The 16,499-nt window shown below is 40.3% G+C and overlaps 1 protein-coding gene across 2 annotated transcripts in view; it reads right to left on the bottom strand.

Annotated features, from left to right (window-relative positions):
• Window positions 1-16,499, bottom strand: part of SORCS1 (sortilin related VPS10 domain containing receptor 1) — a 262,302-nt gene that overhangs the window by 171,490 nt on the left and 74,313 nt on the right. For both annotated transcript variants that reach the window (XM_023929827.2, XM_023929828.2), the window contains exon 2: window positions 7,652-7,719. In XM_023929827.2, coding sequence (XP_023785595.2) covers window positions 7,652-7,719 — 68 coding nt within the window. The remainder of the gene's footprint in view (window positions 1-7,651; window positions 7,720-16,499) is intronic.

The following is a 16,499-nucleotide window of genomic DNA, read 5'->3' as shown; positions in this document are numbered from 1 at the left end:
ATCTGGATTGCAGGATCATTGAAAAGAGATTTTATCTTCACACCCAGCTACACAGCACACACTACAGTGCATGCTAGGGAAATTCACACAACTTCCTTGCCGAAGAAATTCATTTGGGAGATAGGGGGAAATAGTGGGTGAAAGGAAAGGATGGCTGGCTTTTTACCTCCCACTGGCAAAACACAGAATCAGTTTAAAGCACATGACAAGTGATATTCATAATCAGGAGGATACATCTTCCTCTGCTACTTTACACTTTACCCCACCCCATAGCACAGCAGCCACTGGCACAGGAACCACTGACAGGATCACACTCGAAAGCCACCTTTGCTATTGTTACTAAAGGCCTGAGCTGACTGATTGAGAGCTTTATTTGTCCTTTTCCATTTTGACCAATTACTATTTGGTAAGTTAGAGAAAGCAGAAAAAAAGGATAGTTCCAAGCAAGCCACTATGTTTCAGTGTAAACGTCAGTCAGTTTATGCTGCACAACAAAAATACCATTAATACATATTTAAATTTACATTTTTACAGCACATCTTTTCCAGGTGCTTCACTAAGTCCTCCAAGAAAGACCTAATGACACATGCCATACATCTTTCTGCAGTAACAATAAGCTTTGACTGTTTGCCTGGATAGTTCCTGAGGTGCAGATGCAAAAATACTTGGGACCTGGATCTGAAAACCTTGAAGTTCCGATCTCAAGTTCATGCTTTCAGCTGAAGTATCTTCCTGTTAAACCAAGCTCAGCCCTAAATTGTTCCTTTTGGTGATTAGTAGTGGATATATCCCTCTGAAGAGAGGAGTACAGTTTTACCCAGCTCTGCAAAATGACTGCATAGATCTGGCAGGAACAGAAATATCAGAACACAAAGGGTGGTTTAGTTTCTGTTTATGAACTGGTAAATACTGTGTGGTTTGTCTTTCCCCTTAGACATCAGCTCTGGTCTGGCTTGTCTGCAGTTATTACCCAGCCACAGCAGATGAACCCTGTGGACCAGAACCAGAGATATTTCTGTTATGTCTTGCCAGCATCATTTGAGCAAACAGGTACAGCCTAGGAAGCAGATATGGAAGTTCATCATTTAATTTGCAGAGTTGGAATGACAAAGCACATTGAAACAGTGTATGCCTTCAAAGTGGCACGAACGTGGTGCATTTGTTATTTACAGTATATTGCTAATATATGTCAGGATTAATATTCATTATCTTGATTTACATGTTTCTTTCATGCAGAAAATGGATTTGGATTCTTTCTGATTTACTTGATAACACTCCTACATTTCATGACTGGCTGCAACAGAGAACACATTGTTAATAGGCTTAATAAATTTACATCATCATTAGTGCTGCGTATTTTATCCTCACAGACCAGGGAGTGAGAAGCACATCACTAAATCCTCAACCAAATCTGATCCTTCATAATATCAGGGTATGACTCCTCAAGATAAGGCAAAACTTACGTGAGATTGATTAGACAAACACACATGATATGCCACAAAATGCAATGGTTTTTATTAGCCCTTATTCTTTAGGGAATGTAAAACTGGTAAAATTCAATAAAACTTAAAGTTTCCTGCTAAACTAAGCATCTGCTCTGGTTTGTTTCCTAGCTAGGTCATTTGGGGAGGGGAGGGGTGGGGTGCACCTTTTTTTGATTGGTTGGTAGTTGCCCCTCCCCATCCTTCATCTTTATTGGAGCTGGTTTTGATAATAAAAAGAACATCCAAGGAAACTTTGGCAGCCAAGTAGAAGAGTTGACTGCTAGAAGTTTTTATTACTGTTAGTCACCAGGGTAAAATAAGCCCTCTTAGGTACAAAAATTGATTGCTATAGAAACTGTTAGGTCCCTAGGGGTCCTGATGGCTGAACAGAGTGTCCCCACACACAGGAAAAAGGCTGCACTGAGCTCCACACACAGGGCATAAAAATCCATGTTCTAAGCCCACTTGCAGGGCAAGCAGATCTCCCACTGTGATCAAACCACAGAAAGATGCGTCTTCCTACATGAACAGCTGAGTGTGCAAACCCATTCTCCCCTCCCCAGACATCCTCCAGCATCCAGACCAGCCACAGGCTCCCACGTTTGCAGGGGAGAAAATGAAAAAAGGATTAAACCCAAAGACACAAGGAAATGTCATTGTTACAATTTCACTAAAGGCCCCTGGGAGATAATGTAGCAGCATTTATCAAGCTCTGATTTTCATTTAAGAAAAGTGACTTACACTAAGGAACTGGGACACTATATTTATAGATAAAAGCCTTTCAAACAGTCCTTTTATAGTCCCTTTTCCCCACAAAACTGCTGTCTAAAATGTGCTTAATGAGACTTTCCTTCCCCTCACTTTTTCAGTTCCTCTCATATGGATTTGCTTCTCCTACCTACTTCAGCTAAAAGACCCTAATCTGCTGTTGCAGACCACGCTGTGTCACTAAGCCACACATTATGACCTTATTAGTGTGGCTTAGCAAGTAGAAGATAAATGTGAGCTGAAAACAATCAATCTGCAAAACAGAAGAGCCTGCATAAAAGGTCTAGGAGAACAATGAATACAATAACAGACATAACCTAAAAATTCCTCTTAAAGGAAGTAAGCAGATACAAACAACAAATAAACTTTCAAGTCACCTGTTGCAAAATCTCTCTAGTCCAGAGAATAAAATCTCCACAAAGGCATCAACAGCTCTGGGTGGCTATAGTTTTGATCTGCAGAGAGGGCAAGGAGTCAGGAAACTGCATGCAGGAACATCAACATGGGAGGCTTCAAAACACCTGTAGTATTTATAGCCACAGAGCTGGGGTCAACTCTGGCTCTTCTCTGGATTACAACCCAAATTCCCTTCTTGAAAGGACAGCATGATGTGCAGTGGTGGTGGTGGAAAGAACGTGTAAGTAAACTGATGGAGGGGTTAAAACAGCAGTTCAAGGTTAAATAAAAAGGCCATGTAAAAGCTAAAAACAGAGCTAGAAACAGATCCATTTTAAGCTTTCCAAGAATGAAAAAAAATAGCAACTATAAACAACCCCTGCTTTACATATGTGAAATTCAATCTAGATCTACACGAGACGTATTTTTCAGCATCCTTGTGATTTCTTTATGACGTATGTGCTGAAGCTTCCTTAATGCAGAAACTAGGAGCAGAGAAGAGGAAGCTGGAAGTGATAATCACTCCTGATCTGTAGAGTTCAGAGTTCAGGCAAAATGTTGGAGTGTCAAGCTTATCATCAATAGCTTCCAGAACTAAGACAGCAACAGATTATAATTTAAAATACTCTCACACTAAGCAAACTCTACATCTTCCTAATTTCTGGCTGAAAAGGAAAGTTTAATTACTGTTATTTTTATACAAAGTTCCAGGAAATGACTCATTTATGACCAAATACAGAGCAGTAAGAAGGCAAAGAGGTGAATGGCAGCACTCATGGCTTGACAGCCTCTCATGGTCCCAATGGAAAGTGTCGCTCATGCACATCTTTCCAGAGCATCATATTTACACAAACAGGAAAAGATTAGTCCTCCCACAGCTGTCTACAGCTCATGGATACAAGCACACTATTCTGACATTTTTATTTATTTGAAATGTAAGCTTATCTTACTCCAGTGGTAAAAAAATATCTTCTCCTAACTCTCATAGCTTAATCCTCTTTTTGATCTGAGAGATATCTACAGGAGGAAGAGAAATAAGTCCAATACACTCAGTTAATTGCTCAGTGACAGATAATCTTTCCTCCTCCATTTTGTTTCTCTTCTATTAAAAAAAAAAAAGTAAATAAAAAGTTCTCAACTGAAACTATGGAAAAAATCTGCTGAGAGGATAACAGCATAATTAAAGTCAGGCCCAGCCTGATGCAAAATTTCATTTGCCATGTACAGAAGCAGCAGCTCAGTTGCCATCCAAAGCTCAGTGCACACAGAGCCTTAACAATCTAGAAGATTACACAGGTTCTCCCTGTCTCTTTTCTCTTACTGTATTTCATCCCTTCATGTCTGTCACCTGTGGTCTTTTAATTCGTCAGTAGTTTCAGAAGGATGATTTCTACCTGCTAGTTTGCGGCCAACTACAATTAAACTGGCTCAGAAATAAAGAAATGTAATCCTAGCAGGAAGTAATGTGTTTATAAAGAGGATACATTCATATCCTGTAGGCAATGGCATAGTTGGGTTATAGGTGGTTACAGTCCCATCAGTAAGACTGATTAAATCACCCAAACACACTCTGGAATGACAAATGTGCTTAGATCCAGCTATTGCATAAATTATTTGTGTCGGTGACAAGCTTCTACAGCCCCTCATCACTCATCACCCTTCTGAGAGTGCACTCAGCACAGGAGGCAGAAGTGGCATTTCTTTGCCATGTTTTCAAGACAGACTCCTCTTCAGTTGTGGATATCTGCAGAGCTACCTTTCCCCTCTATCCTTCAGAAACAGAACCCCTGATATCCAACAGCAAACCAGACATGAGATAATGTTTTCTTCCATTCCCCAGAATGAAACCCAGAGGCATGAAATAAATTGCAAGGTACGTTTCACCCCTTCTGTCAAACCTATTTTTGTTTTCAAACAAGCAGGGAGATTTAAATTAACATGTCACTTAAGCAGCCAGGAGGAGCAACAGCTAATAACCTCTTTCAGGTATACAGAATAATAAGATATGTCCCATCTCATTGTTTCTTTCCATCACATTAAGAACAGAGAAGCTGTCCTGGGAATCTTCATAGACATATTTATCAGTGACCTGAAGGCAGGGCTGCAAGGTGAGGGGGGATCTAACAGCAGAGCCACACTCAGGACCGAGCACAATGCAACCAGCACGGGCTTACTTATGGCAACAGGATAGAGGAAAATCCAAGGAGGTGCACTGGCAGCTTCCAGAGCAATTGGGAATAAATAAATAAACTTAAGGGCCAACCAGGAATAATGGAGCACTGCAAAGAGAAATGGGTTGATTGTGGTTCTCCAGCATTTCCCAGTTCAAAGCACTTTCCCAGGGATTTTGGATGGTTGGCCATACAAACACAATCAAGTCCTGGTAAGTGACATGTGCCAAGTGAAGCTGAGGGGTTCCAAGTAAGACAAGTGGTTCCTTAAATAATTTATGGAATTCCTTGTTCTAAGATGTCACAGGTACTAAAAATTTTATCACACTCCAAAAGATATCAAGAAGGTCAGCTCAGGGAATATTAATCCTTTGGTAAATACTAAAACAAAAAGAAAATAATTCAGCTCCTCATACACCTTACACTGAAGGCTGAGGGTAACTTTAACCTTAAGAATGAATGCTAGTTTAATACTAGAAGGAAGTGTCAGATGTGATAATCATTTCCATGTGGTCTTGGTGCCAGCCTCTTTGGAGCCATCACGTGGGAGTTGCACATACCCTCAGCTTTGAGCCTCCCTGGGACCTGCAAAGCAGCTGCACAGTTCCTTATATCTCTTTCCAAGTCCTGTTTTCTCCTCTTGTCCCTCTCCAGCTCTGCTTGCCAGAGGTACCAGAGATGTAAATGACTAATGAATGTTTCTCCCAATTAATATTTTGACATCTGGTAGTTTCAGAAGCAGACCTGAAGAAAGCAGGAATAGAAATTGGGAAGAATAAAAAGGAAAAGCAGTGTGATTTTCTCCTTCTTCCTTGCTGATGTACCCTTAGGGAAGATCATGTAAGAATCAAGAAACTGTAAAATCCCAAAATGAAAATCAGGCTAATTTAATGGAATACCAAGATCATGAGAGTGCAATTACTGATGCTAAATAGACTGAGAATTATTTTTCATAAAATGCTCATATTTTTACTTTTTATCAGACAGATCTTGGTTAATAGAATTCCAGACTAGAGGAAACAATCATGCTCTTTTTATATTGCCAATCACATTCTGACACTGGGACTGAGGTCAGGGAAAGTGCCTCACTCTGGGACTGCCACACTGCTGAGGTCCCAGCTACCTGCTGCATCCTCCAGTCACATCCACACAGTCCCTCCCTTCTTAATCAGGGCAAAATCTTACACCATTGTGGAATGCTCCACAGAAAACCAGACACAGAAAAGAGAGTAAGGTCATCAGCACAATTTTGTGCCGCATTCATACCTCTCATCAGGAAATGTGCTTTCCACTCTGATGTGGCTGTCCTAGTTTCAGTCAGAAAATAGTATCTCAACACAATCCTGAATCACATAAGCAGATCTTCAGCACCGTCAGCAATGGGGAAGGAGGTGCCTATGCATGCTGAAATGCTACAGCTTCTGCCATGACTGACAAAGGAGAGATGAGTTTTTCTCATGGAGAAATGACTTAGGGTAGTCAGAGATAATGAAAATATTTTTCATATTTATGGATATTTTTCAAAGCTATTGAGAAATTAAACAGTCTAGCACAAACTCGCTGTAGAAAAACATTGCCAAAGCCACAGTCCTGAAGGAAGTTTTATGTGTGCACACACCATAGCAAAGGCAAAGGAACAGAAAGTCGTGGCACCAAGGCATATGAAATGAAAAGACTGAATAACCTCCCCATAATGGGATGAAAAACCATTCATTCAACCCCACAAAATAGTAATACTTTGAAGCATTGCTGTTACTGCTCAGAATAAATCCTAGAAGCCCTGTGTTTCTTTAGGTTTTAGTCTGGTTGGTTTTGGTTTTATTTTTTCAGGTCAGTGGGTGAAACAATAGCCCGAGTTCAGCATGTACTTCATGCCAATTCACTCCTCTATCATTCTATTAAAACACACTCAGCTCCTGAGCAAAAAGTTTATTTGTTCTACCTCTGACCCAAAATTCTCCCTTAGAAAACCCCTTTCCTATATAAGTTTATTAAAACAAGTTCATTCTAACAAGAGGTTTTAAATACAAAAAGCTTTCTTCTACTCTGCCAGCAGCCTATCAACCTTCATCAGTGGCCTGCATACAAAACTCCTGGGTTTCCCACCAAAGTTTCACAGAGGAAACCATGAGAAAACCTCCCTTTCAGCTCATGAAAGTAGTGCTACAGACAGATGAAAGAGGAATCACCTTTTGGATTAATTCCTCAGAGAAATAAAAACCGGCACCATCTGCTCACACTGAATCCAAATAACTGCCTTAACAAATTGTTCACGGCCCAGCTCTTTCCTTTGGTCCACATAATGCATGATATGCTTTTAAATCATGAAAGTATCAAAACATTCCCTATAAATTGGTCCAACAGTCAAGCTCACACAAGTGAAAATCAATTATCTAGTAGTAATCCCATCAGCTCTAATCAACAGACGTTGAACGCTCACTCTTTGATATTCCTATGTGTATTCCCCAGTCTCAGCAACACTGGCTTTTCATAAGGATCATTTGGGCAGACCAGCCATGAGATCCTTCATTATAAACAAGGACTCTGGACTGTTCAGTTGTCCCAAAAGCAAACCAATTGGCTGATTTCAATCTGAGTAAGATGGGAAAGGGGAAATCAAAAGACAGAATATCTGAGAAGTACCTTATCTAGCTGAAACAAGACAGTCAGACTTCAGCCTTTATGTCCTTGAGTATGAAAGGAGTGAGAGAAGGTTTAGCTAGAAACCTTCCAGCACTTTTAAAGAAATCCAATTAAATTCAATAAAAGAATTGTATCAGGCTTTTCCTATTTAAGTAAGGTGGTAATTATTAACTCAATTTATCTCCATACCTCCAAAGAGAGCTCTCTGTGATGCTTCCCAGGTTGTAGTCATACAGCTTTGTCAGAATTAGAATCACCTAAAGGCAAAAGAAGAAATCATGATTAGTCTCAAACAATTACAATCTCACAGAACCAAAATGACCCCGGGGAGGGCTTAGGATTCCTTTAATGGGTGCTTAACATAATTGAATGAATTGTTAAAAGCATTTGCCTAAACTGACATGGAAAGAATTTGCAGAGATATATGCTGAGCCAATTGGACCTTTTTTTGTTCAGTTCCTCTGCATGACATCGACAACAGTTCCTCCTGTAACCCCAGGAGGCAGAGAGCAGTGGGAATGAGTTCAGATCCAGACAGAGTTTCAGGATACAAGAGATCTCATATTCAGTAGAAATAGTTACTATTTTCTGCTCTGTTTCACAGACACTGAAGCTGCTGATCCTTTTCATAGCCACGGTGCACAGATAACCCACTGGCCTGTCTCCAGTCAAACACTTCTGGCTGCAGCAGATGATTTGACACAAGCAAATGATCACCAGTGGACTGCCTGGACACCAGGAAAAATCTCAATAAGGGTAATAGTTCAACACCTGGACAGACTACCCAGAACATCTGAAAAGCCTCCATCATCCTTGGAGTTTTTTAACACCTGGCTTGACAAACTCATAGCTGACCTGATCTACAGCTGGTGATAACAGTGCTTTGAGCAAAAGGTTGAACTGTGGACCTCCAAATATCTCTAACAATCAGTGTTTCTATAACTTCACTGGAAAGTTTTAGGTTCAGACAGAATGGAAGTGTTTCCAAGTTTATGACTTTTATTAGCTCTTTTGATAAACAGCTTTTCCCTCCTGCCAAAACAGGCACTTCTAGAATAAAATTATCTTACCAGGGGAGGAAAACAATTTTAACAAAAAGAATTTGCAGCAAAAGATTTTAGCCTGCTCTTTTGTTAGTGTCTTTAAAAACTTATTTCTGATTTCTAAGATGATGGGCTTCTTTAACAAGATCTACATTTGGGACAAACTACCAGACCATTACTACTGCTATTAATTTATTTTGCATGTCTCCCTGCCAGGTCACTGTATATCTTGCTCTTCTCCCTATCCCATTAAAACTGCAGTAAGAGACCCAACTCTTACCTGAAAAAACCTCTGATCTATATATACCTGCTATCATTTTCAGCCTGGGTTCCTAAGAAATGAGGCTGACAGACACACAGTGCCCTGGTGCCTTGATAAAACTGCCAACTTCAACCACTTTGGCCGAGCAGCAAAGGAAGTTCAGTGCCCACCAGCCCAATGCCAGCTGGCACCAGCATGGCACAGGAATTGCCACATGGGGAGGAACAGACCTCACCACTGCCTTTTCCAAAGCCAAAAGCCCATCTACCTCTCACACACTGACTGCCCTGAAACAGCCACAGCAGTAATTGTCTCCTTCCAGTACGCTCAGCACAAAACAGCAGGAAGAGCAGTACAGGGGGCAGAGAACACACCTCTCCTTCTGCAAGACATTCTCCTTCTCCAGCACAGCTACTAAATCACTGCCAGCATGGAGAAAGGCTGCCCAAAGCATTTCCTATCTGCATGAGCACAAGTCATGTGTGGTTCACAGGGAAACTCACACAGGAGCCACGAGCCCCCTCTGCTCCCCAGGGCACCCTGACTCTGACATCCCCTGGGCTCCCCAAAACCCCAGTGCTGGCAGCTTCCCTCTCTCCTGGCAGGTCCCTCTTTGAAGAGGGAGCCAAGGTGGGAAGCCAGAGCTGGGGTGGGCTTTGCCAAGGCTAACGCAAATCAGGGCTTTTTAAATCCTGTATTTCAATCTCCACCCTCCCAGGAATGCTTCTCAAAGACAGCAGGGCAGCTGTCTGCTCCAGATACAGAGCTGTGTCACTGCCACCCCTCACAGCACCCTCTGGACAGGTTGCAAATCCCCTGCTTAGCAAGTAAATCAAATCCAAGGGGAAGACCAAGGCAGGGGATGGGATGTGCACATAAAGCCGAAGGTAGCAGGGAACTCCACTCTTGCTCAGAGACATCACGTGGGAGTTGCACAAACCCTCAGCTTTGAGCCTCCCTGGGACCTGCACAGTTCCTTATATCTCCTTCCAAGTCCTGTTCTCTTATCCCGCTCCTGCTCTGCTTGCCAGAGGTACCAGAGATGTAAAATGACTAATGAATGTTTCCCCCAATTAATATTTTGAGTAGTTTCAGAAGCAGACCTGAAGAGAGCAGGCATAGAAATTGGGAAGAATAAACAGAAAAAGCAGTGTGGTTTTCTCCTTCCTTTTTACAGGCTGGATCTTGGGGAAGATCATACAAGAATCAAGAAACACTTTCCCCATCTGTAAAATTCAAGAATTACTATCAGGCTAATTTTATGGAATACTGAGATCAGGAATGTGCAATTACTCATACTAAACAGACTGAGAATTATTTTTCCTAAAATATTCAGATTTTTACTTTTTCCCAAGTGAGGAAAATTTAAAAATCTTACAACAGCCATGAAAGAAAACTCCACTGAGAATTTTAATCTCATAATTTTAGGGGAGAAAAATTGTAATTGACATCCCAAAAAGAATATGAAATGAAAAAAAAATTTAAAAAATGAAAGTGTCAATAGGAGAAATCAAAATATTTCCACTCCAGAGGGCTGAAATGTCTCTTTTGTTCTTTTTTTTTTCCCCTCAATAAATTTCAGTAAAACCCACACAATCTTGAAGTTCTGTAGTTGTCTTGGAACTGATGGGGGAAAAAAAGCCAGCTGCATTGCATCACAATTCTTTTTGATATAACTCTAACAATCCTTCTGCAGAGGCATCCCTGGACCCATCCAAACATGCATGTCAGTTACTGACTAGCTACATTAAGAACCCTAAGCAATATTGCTATATCCTGACTTCCTAGTAAATTTAGGATAAAATCTTAGCATTTAACATTCCCAGAATTTGTATTTGACACCATGCTGTGGCAGACACATGCACCAGTTTCTGGATTAACATCTTTGATATCTTCACTTGGGGCAGGAACTATTATCCTTTGAATAGGTACCCTATTTCAAAAACACATAAGAGCTTTTTCTAGTAGAAGCTTTTTAATTTTTGAGACTCTGTATCAGCTTCCAAATGTCTTTATCTATGGTTTCAGCAGTCTCCTTGTGTCATTTACTATGGTTCAAATACCAGTAAAAGATCTGCTCAAACATATACGTGCAAAACAAACAAATCATTGGGCAGAAAATTAGTTATTTCTGCCCTAGAGGTCACTATTCTTTTTTCCCCTTTGCAATGATACTTCAGTAACCTATGCAGGGCCATGATTCTGGATATATATATATACTTTTTCAGAAATCATTTTTCATCTTTGCTGTTCTCATTTCTTTGTTATTTAGCCTGCAAAGGTTAGTTCATTTTTAAGATTGTTTTTCTTTTTCCCCCCCACCCTCTGTGGCTGCCACTGTGTAGCACTGAGGAACCTAATGAACAGAGACATGCATATTACCTCCTTCTAAATGTCAGAATAGGGGCTGTGAAGAAGCACAGTAATGAAATGAAAATAACGTCTCGCCTTTTCTTCATTTCTTGCTTTGTTTTTGCTTTCTGTGGGACTGTGTTTTTCTCCTTTTCTTACCACTTACCAATCAATTCAAGCTAACAAGAGCAAGAAGCAAAAACAAAAAAAAAAAAAAAGAAAGAAAAAACAAACTAGAAATAGAATGAAAAGGAATTAAAAATCCAGTCCTATTCCAGCTCTGCTGTGAATACAGATAACCCTTCCTCTTGTGTAGAAACACAAGGCGTCAGAAAGCCTGTTATTCATTAGGATCAGCACCTGAAGTGGATTATTCTTCCACAGCAGGTGAGAAAGAGAAGGAGAAACAAAACTTTATCACTTCTACGCTGACAGCTCAGAGCAAAAGATATCTGATCCTGGGTTTAGCACATCCCAAAGTGAGTGCACGTACCAAGAGACAGAGCACTAAAAATGGGTTTAGTTACTCACACGAAGTGCAAGAAACAGACATCTGGGAAGAGAGCATTCACAAGGCATTCACACCTTGCACAACATCATGTTTTTCTTCAAACCATAAGAATTATTTTTTTTATATATATAAAAAACTATTTTGTTAATCAAAATAGTAACTTGACCTCTAACTGCTTTTTTAGGCTTGAGACATGAAGGTTTGAACCTATGGGTTTCAAAACATTAATCAGTGGCAGGCAGAAGAGACTGCTCTGTGAACTCATTAGATTAGGCCCTAGGAGGATCTCTGCTATCACAGGAGAAATTCTAGGCTGGGCACGGCTAAATTTTTCCCAGACCTACTTCGGCTTACGAGCAAGTGATCCATGCTGTCTCACCATACCCATCCTTGCACTTCTGACACAGGTTTACAGCTGGCTTAGATCTTTGTCTTGACCCTGTTTTCAACTATTCTGTAAATACTTCTAGCAAGGCTCCCTCAGGATATGGGCCAGAGTTTGGCCTTCACCACAACACAAGTTCCAAATGTAACTAAATGGTTTTCTCCCCTGGCAAAAAAAAAAAAAAAAAAAAATTCTCTTCTCAAGCAGTACTGAACTAGCTGGCCAGGAAGGTAATGGAATTCTGCACTCTGCTACTGATCAGGTTCATAACTCACTGGGAAGGAAGCAACAGGCTGCACTCTGTGCCACTGTAACTCATCTGGGGTCGAGACGTGTGTCCTCAAAGCAAATCAGCCAACACTGCCACAGAAACCAGCACTGAGGAACTCTCAGCACACTGTGTCAGGCAGCTGTAACACTCCCCAGTACTCACTGACCATGACAAATTTATTCCTGGGAATGCTACCTGAGTACTGTGTCAAAAGATGTCCATACTCATTCAAGCTCAGCTAAACAAAGACATGGACTACAACAATCGCTGTGTTCGAGGCTTGATCACCATTATTAAAGACCCAGTACACGAGACAGTCTGTGATAATCCAACTCAAATTCATTTACACCAACAGTGCTCTTATCTTCAATACATTTTATCAGAGGTATTCCCATCACCATCCCCAGGTCCTCTCAGTGCTTTCCATTTTACACAGCACAACAGGGTCTAAATTCATAACTTTCATGGCTTTGTAGTGATAGAATTTTTTTTAAAACAGAACACCACCATCAAATTTCTAAAGGTGTCCACTGTAGCTTCTTGGGCCATGAATTTTTCAATGTTACCTCTAGACTAAACTAACCCCCATGCCAGAAAAAATGACCCCTACGGGGGCCTTGAATCCTACAGGATTCAAATGCAGATTTCAAATTATGATAGACTTTGCCTATAAAGGCAAAACTAGAACTGAACCTCTACATTAATGTTTTCAGACTTTCATGCTTTACATGTATTTTTGCATGTATTTCAGTCATGGCTTCAGCTGTCCTGGGCTAATCCACAGCATTAAAAACCATGTACTTATTAGTCTGCTTTCCTGACTTTCCTGACATCAGCTCTCAGCATGAGTTGTGCACAGACTGCTCATCAACATTTTATTGAAATCATTTGGACATGGTGTATTTGATAAAATATTTCTAGTACTTGATTGCTAGCCACTTACAGCAGCTTTCTAAATCAGTTTCTTGTGAGGACTGTTGATCTGGTGATATCTCCTTTTGACCACTGAAATCCCAGGAGAATAATAGAAAAAAGGAAGGTTCCCCTGCACCCCACCACCTTTGCAACCCAAGGAAAACCTTCAGGATGCTATTCTGTCCTGACTCCTTATCCAGAACCATGGATTTTAACATCTCAAGCTGCTATCTTCCATGCCTTGGGAGCATATTAATTTCCAGCATAAGAGAACTGAGCTGGGTCTTCACAACTCCACCTTTGGTTCTGTATCAGAACTAGTAACGTAGCAGAAAGCATCTACTTTCAGCCACGTGCCAGCTCCACACTCTGCACTAGGAGCTGAGTTCAGGAGCTGAGCTTCAGGATGTGCCACAGCTTGAGGAAAGAGCAGCTGCCACAATCTTCTCCAGTGGTGCTCTCCACTCACGCAAGGAGCACGCAACACACGCAGAGCTGCTGGAACTCAACACACCCCATCTGCACTCTGGCTGCTCTGTTGTTAGCAGCTGAAAAGGTTTAGTCATAGGCACTGCCTCACACAGAGACAGGCAGCTGGAGATGTAACTAATGTGTTAATAAAGTATTGTAATATTTTACATACAGCTATGTAAAAAATGGTAGCTAGATTTAATGGTGTAACTATATTTGCAAGGCTCTCGTGATGAAACTGTCACGCTGCCTTCTAACTGGGAGGAGAGAAACAAATACCCAGGCACAATCAAGACAGTTTAAGTACACCTCAATGAGCAGTGATCCATGAATCCCTTATTAAACTCTAGAGATCCCTTCCATCGCCTACTTAACGGGAACGTAAGTCAATAACAAAGAAGCACTAAATTAAGCTTTCACGAGCTTGCTGGTCTGCTATAATTGAGCAGGAAACTAAAGGACTTGAAGTTTCTCTATGCATTATGAGTCAATAAACCATCATTCTCAGGCTGTCGTGTTTGAGAGTTTGCACATTTGAAAACTGGAAATAATTGGGCACCCATCTGTTCCCTTCTTCATTTCTACTTTCCCAATATCACCCAGAACCCTGGGACTGTAAGTAAGGGGGAACACAGCCAGAACACAGGAATATTCTCAATGAACTCTTCGATGAGACAGCTATGTGAGGGAAATGTTTCCAAATAAATTCACAAATAAGCCTGAATAATTCATGACTGAGAATTTTACAGGCTGCTCATGAATAAAAAAAACCAAAAAACAAATTTGAGAGAGCTCATTATTTGGGGCAAATTACTTATACAAATACTGTTCTTCATATTATTTTTAGCAATTTCATACCAGCCAGCAGTATCACAGACTCTACCAAGTACTCAAGCAGCAAGAACAATAGTCACAAAGACTTCTGTGGTTTGCTTTCCACATGGGACTGCAGATCAACAAGGGTGCAATGACAGAGGAGGACAACCACACAGTTACACAGCTAAACTACCAACCCTCCATTACACCAGTCTCTGTTACAAAGAACCCATAAGGTAAAATTCCTTCATTTTTCTGCATCCATCAATGAACAGAAAAAAAGCCCAATATTGCCCACTATTCTACCTGTAACACAAGAGAGAGAAGTTTAGAGATAAAGCGTTAAAAATTGTCCATGTAGGGGGTGGCTCTTCCCTTTAATAACTTAGGTAAATCAGCAGATTACACTCTTCCTATTTCAAAAACTATTGCAACTATTTTGCCTAATAATAAAAGGATCAGACAGAGCAATCAAGGATGATCAAAGATGTGGAATGACCTTTTTTTAGTGAAAAATTACTCCAACTATCAATCCAAGAAAGAGACAAAGGAGATATGAAAGACATCCGTAAAGTCACAAGTGCACTTATTTTATTATTCACTACTTTTCAGCATACAGGACCAAGCAAACCAGGGAGGTTAAAAATATTACATATAAATGAGCAGGGAAGTTCATTCCCATTTTGTGGATACCAAAAATTTTCTATATGCTCAAGGGGAGACAGAAGTTCAGGGGAAAAAAAATGTGCATTGAAATCAATTAAAACTATACGTAGCAATGTTTGTGCAAGTTTTCCCAGGTATACAATTTCAGCCTCTTTTAAAGAGAGAATATGGACAATTCTTTTGTTTTTATAACTATCATAGGTAGCTTTAGGACTCATGAACTTAGGTAAATTTTAGTTATCCCTACTTTTTGGCATCTATAAAAAACAACGTTAGACCAGAAATTCAATGCTTTCCAAACATGGATACCAATATTTCCTTTCTTAATCTTGTATAATTCAATCAGTAGAGCAAGATATACGGCAGTTTCTATTAAACTCAGCTTACAGGGGTCCCTGGCATGGTGACAACTTTTAAAATAGACAGCAACACATATTACTATAAAAAGAGGCAAAATGCAGCATCTTTCTCCCTCAAACCTTTTAAAGATAGCTCCAGTCTTCATGCTTGTTGTTGCAATGAAACAAATTTTTTACAGTCTGAAAAGAATTTAAAATACTATCACCGCCAAAGCAGAGAGAAGGAGGCAGTAATAGCTGAAGCCAAAGGTCAAGACACTGAGTTACTGCTTTTTCTGACTTTGAAAAGGACCCAAACCTAGGCCTATCGCATTCCAGAAAAACACCTTGGCCACTGGCATGCTGATTAACTTATAAAGTAGAATTAATTCCCTGCTCTGAGTCCTTTCTTTCCACGCTGAAATCCCCTTTCACTAATTCCTCTTTCATTCAATAAGAATCTGCTTCATGGAAATATTTCTGAACAGTTCTAAACATGATTAACTAAGCCAAAGAACCAAACACAAACCCAATAAATTAAAGGAGCAAAAGGAAAACTTAGAGAGTAAATTACTGTAGGGAAAAAAACCCAGAGATACTCAGGTTTCTAAGAAAATGTAATTTTCCAAAACCAAATTTCTTCCAGTGGCAGAATCAGGCAGGAAAGATGGGAAGGAGGACAAAAACAATGGAATAGACATCCTGTCATCTTGAAACGTTTTCAGACAAAAGCAAATAATTATGAAAGAGACAGAGTTTCATTTCAGAAGACAAAAGCTGGTATAGAAAGAATCGATTACACACTATAATTGCATTGATGCTTAAAAGCCATTAGCATGAGAGCTCTGCGCATGTTTCAAGAGGGAAATGTGGTCTTCTGTTTATTCATTTCACTGAATGCCCACATAGGCCTTTAGGGGATTATTTCAGAATTAAGACCAAAGGAGGGAAAAGCCCAAAACCACTTGGAAACAAAATTCTTCTCTTATGCCCCATTGTATTCACTT

The sequence above is a fragment of the Cyanistes caeruleus genome, chromosome 8, assembly GCF_971803275.1.
Source record: "Cyanistes caeruleus chromosome 8, bCyaCae1.hap1.1, whole genome shotgun sequence".
Classification (NCBI taxonomy): domain Eukaryota; kingdom Metazoa; phylum Chordata; class Aves; order Passeriformes; family Paridae; genus Cyanistes; species Cyanistes caeruleus.
Note: the sequence above shows the minus strand (reverse complement) of the source record. Positions and strands in the feature narration are given on the sequence as shown.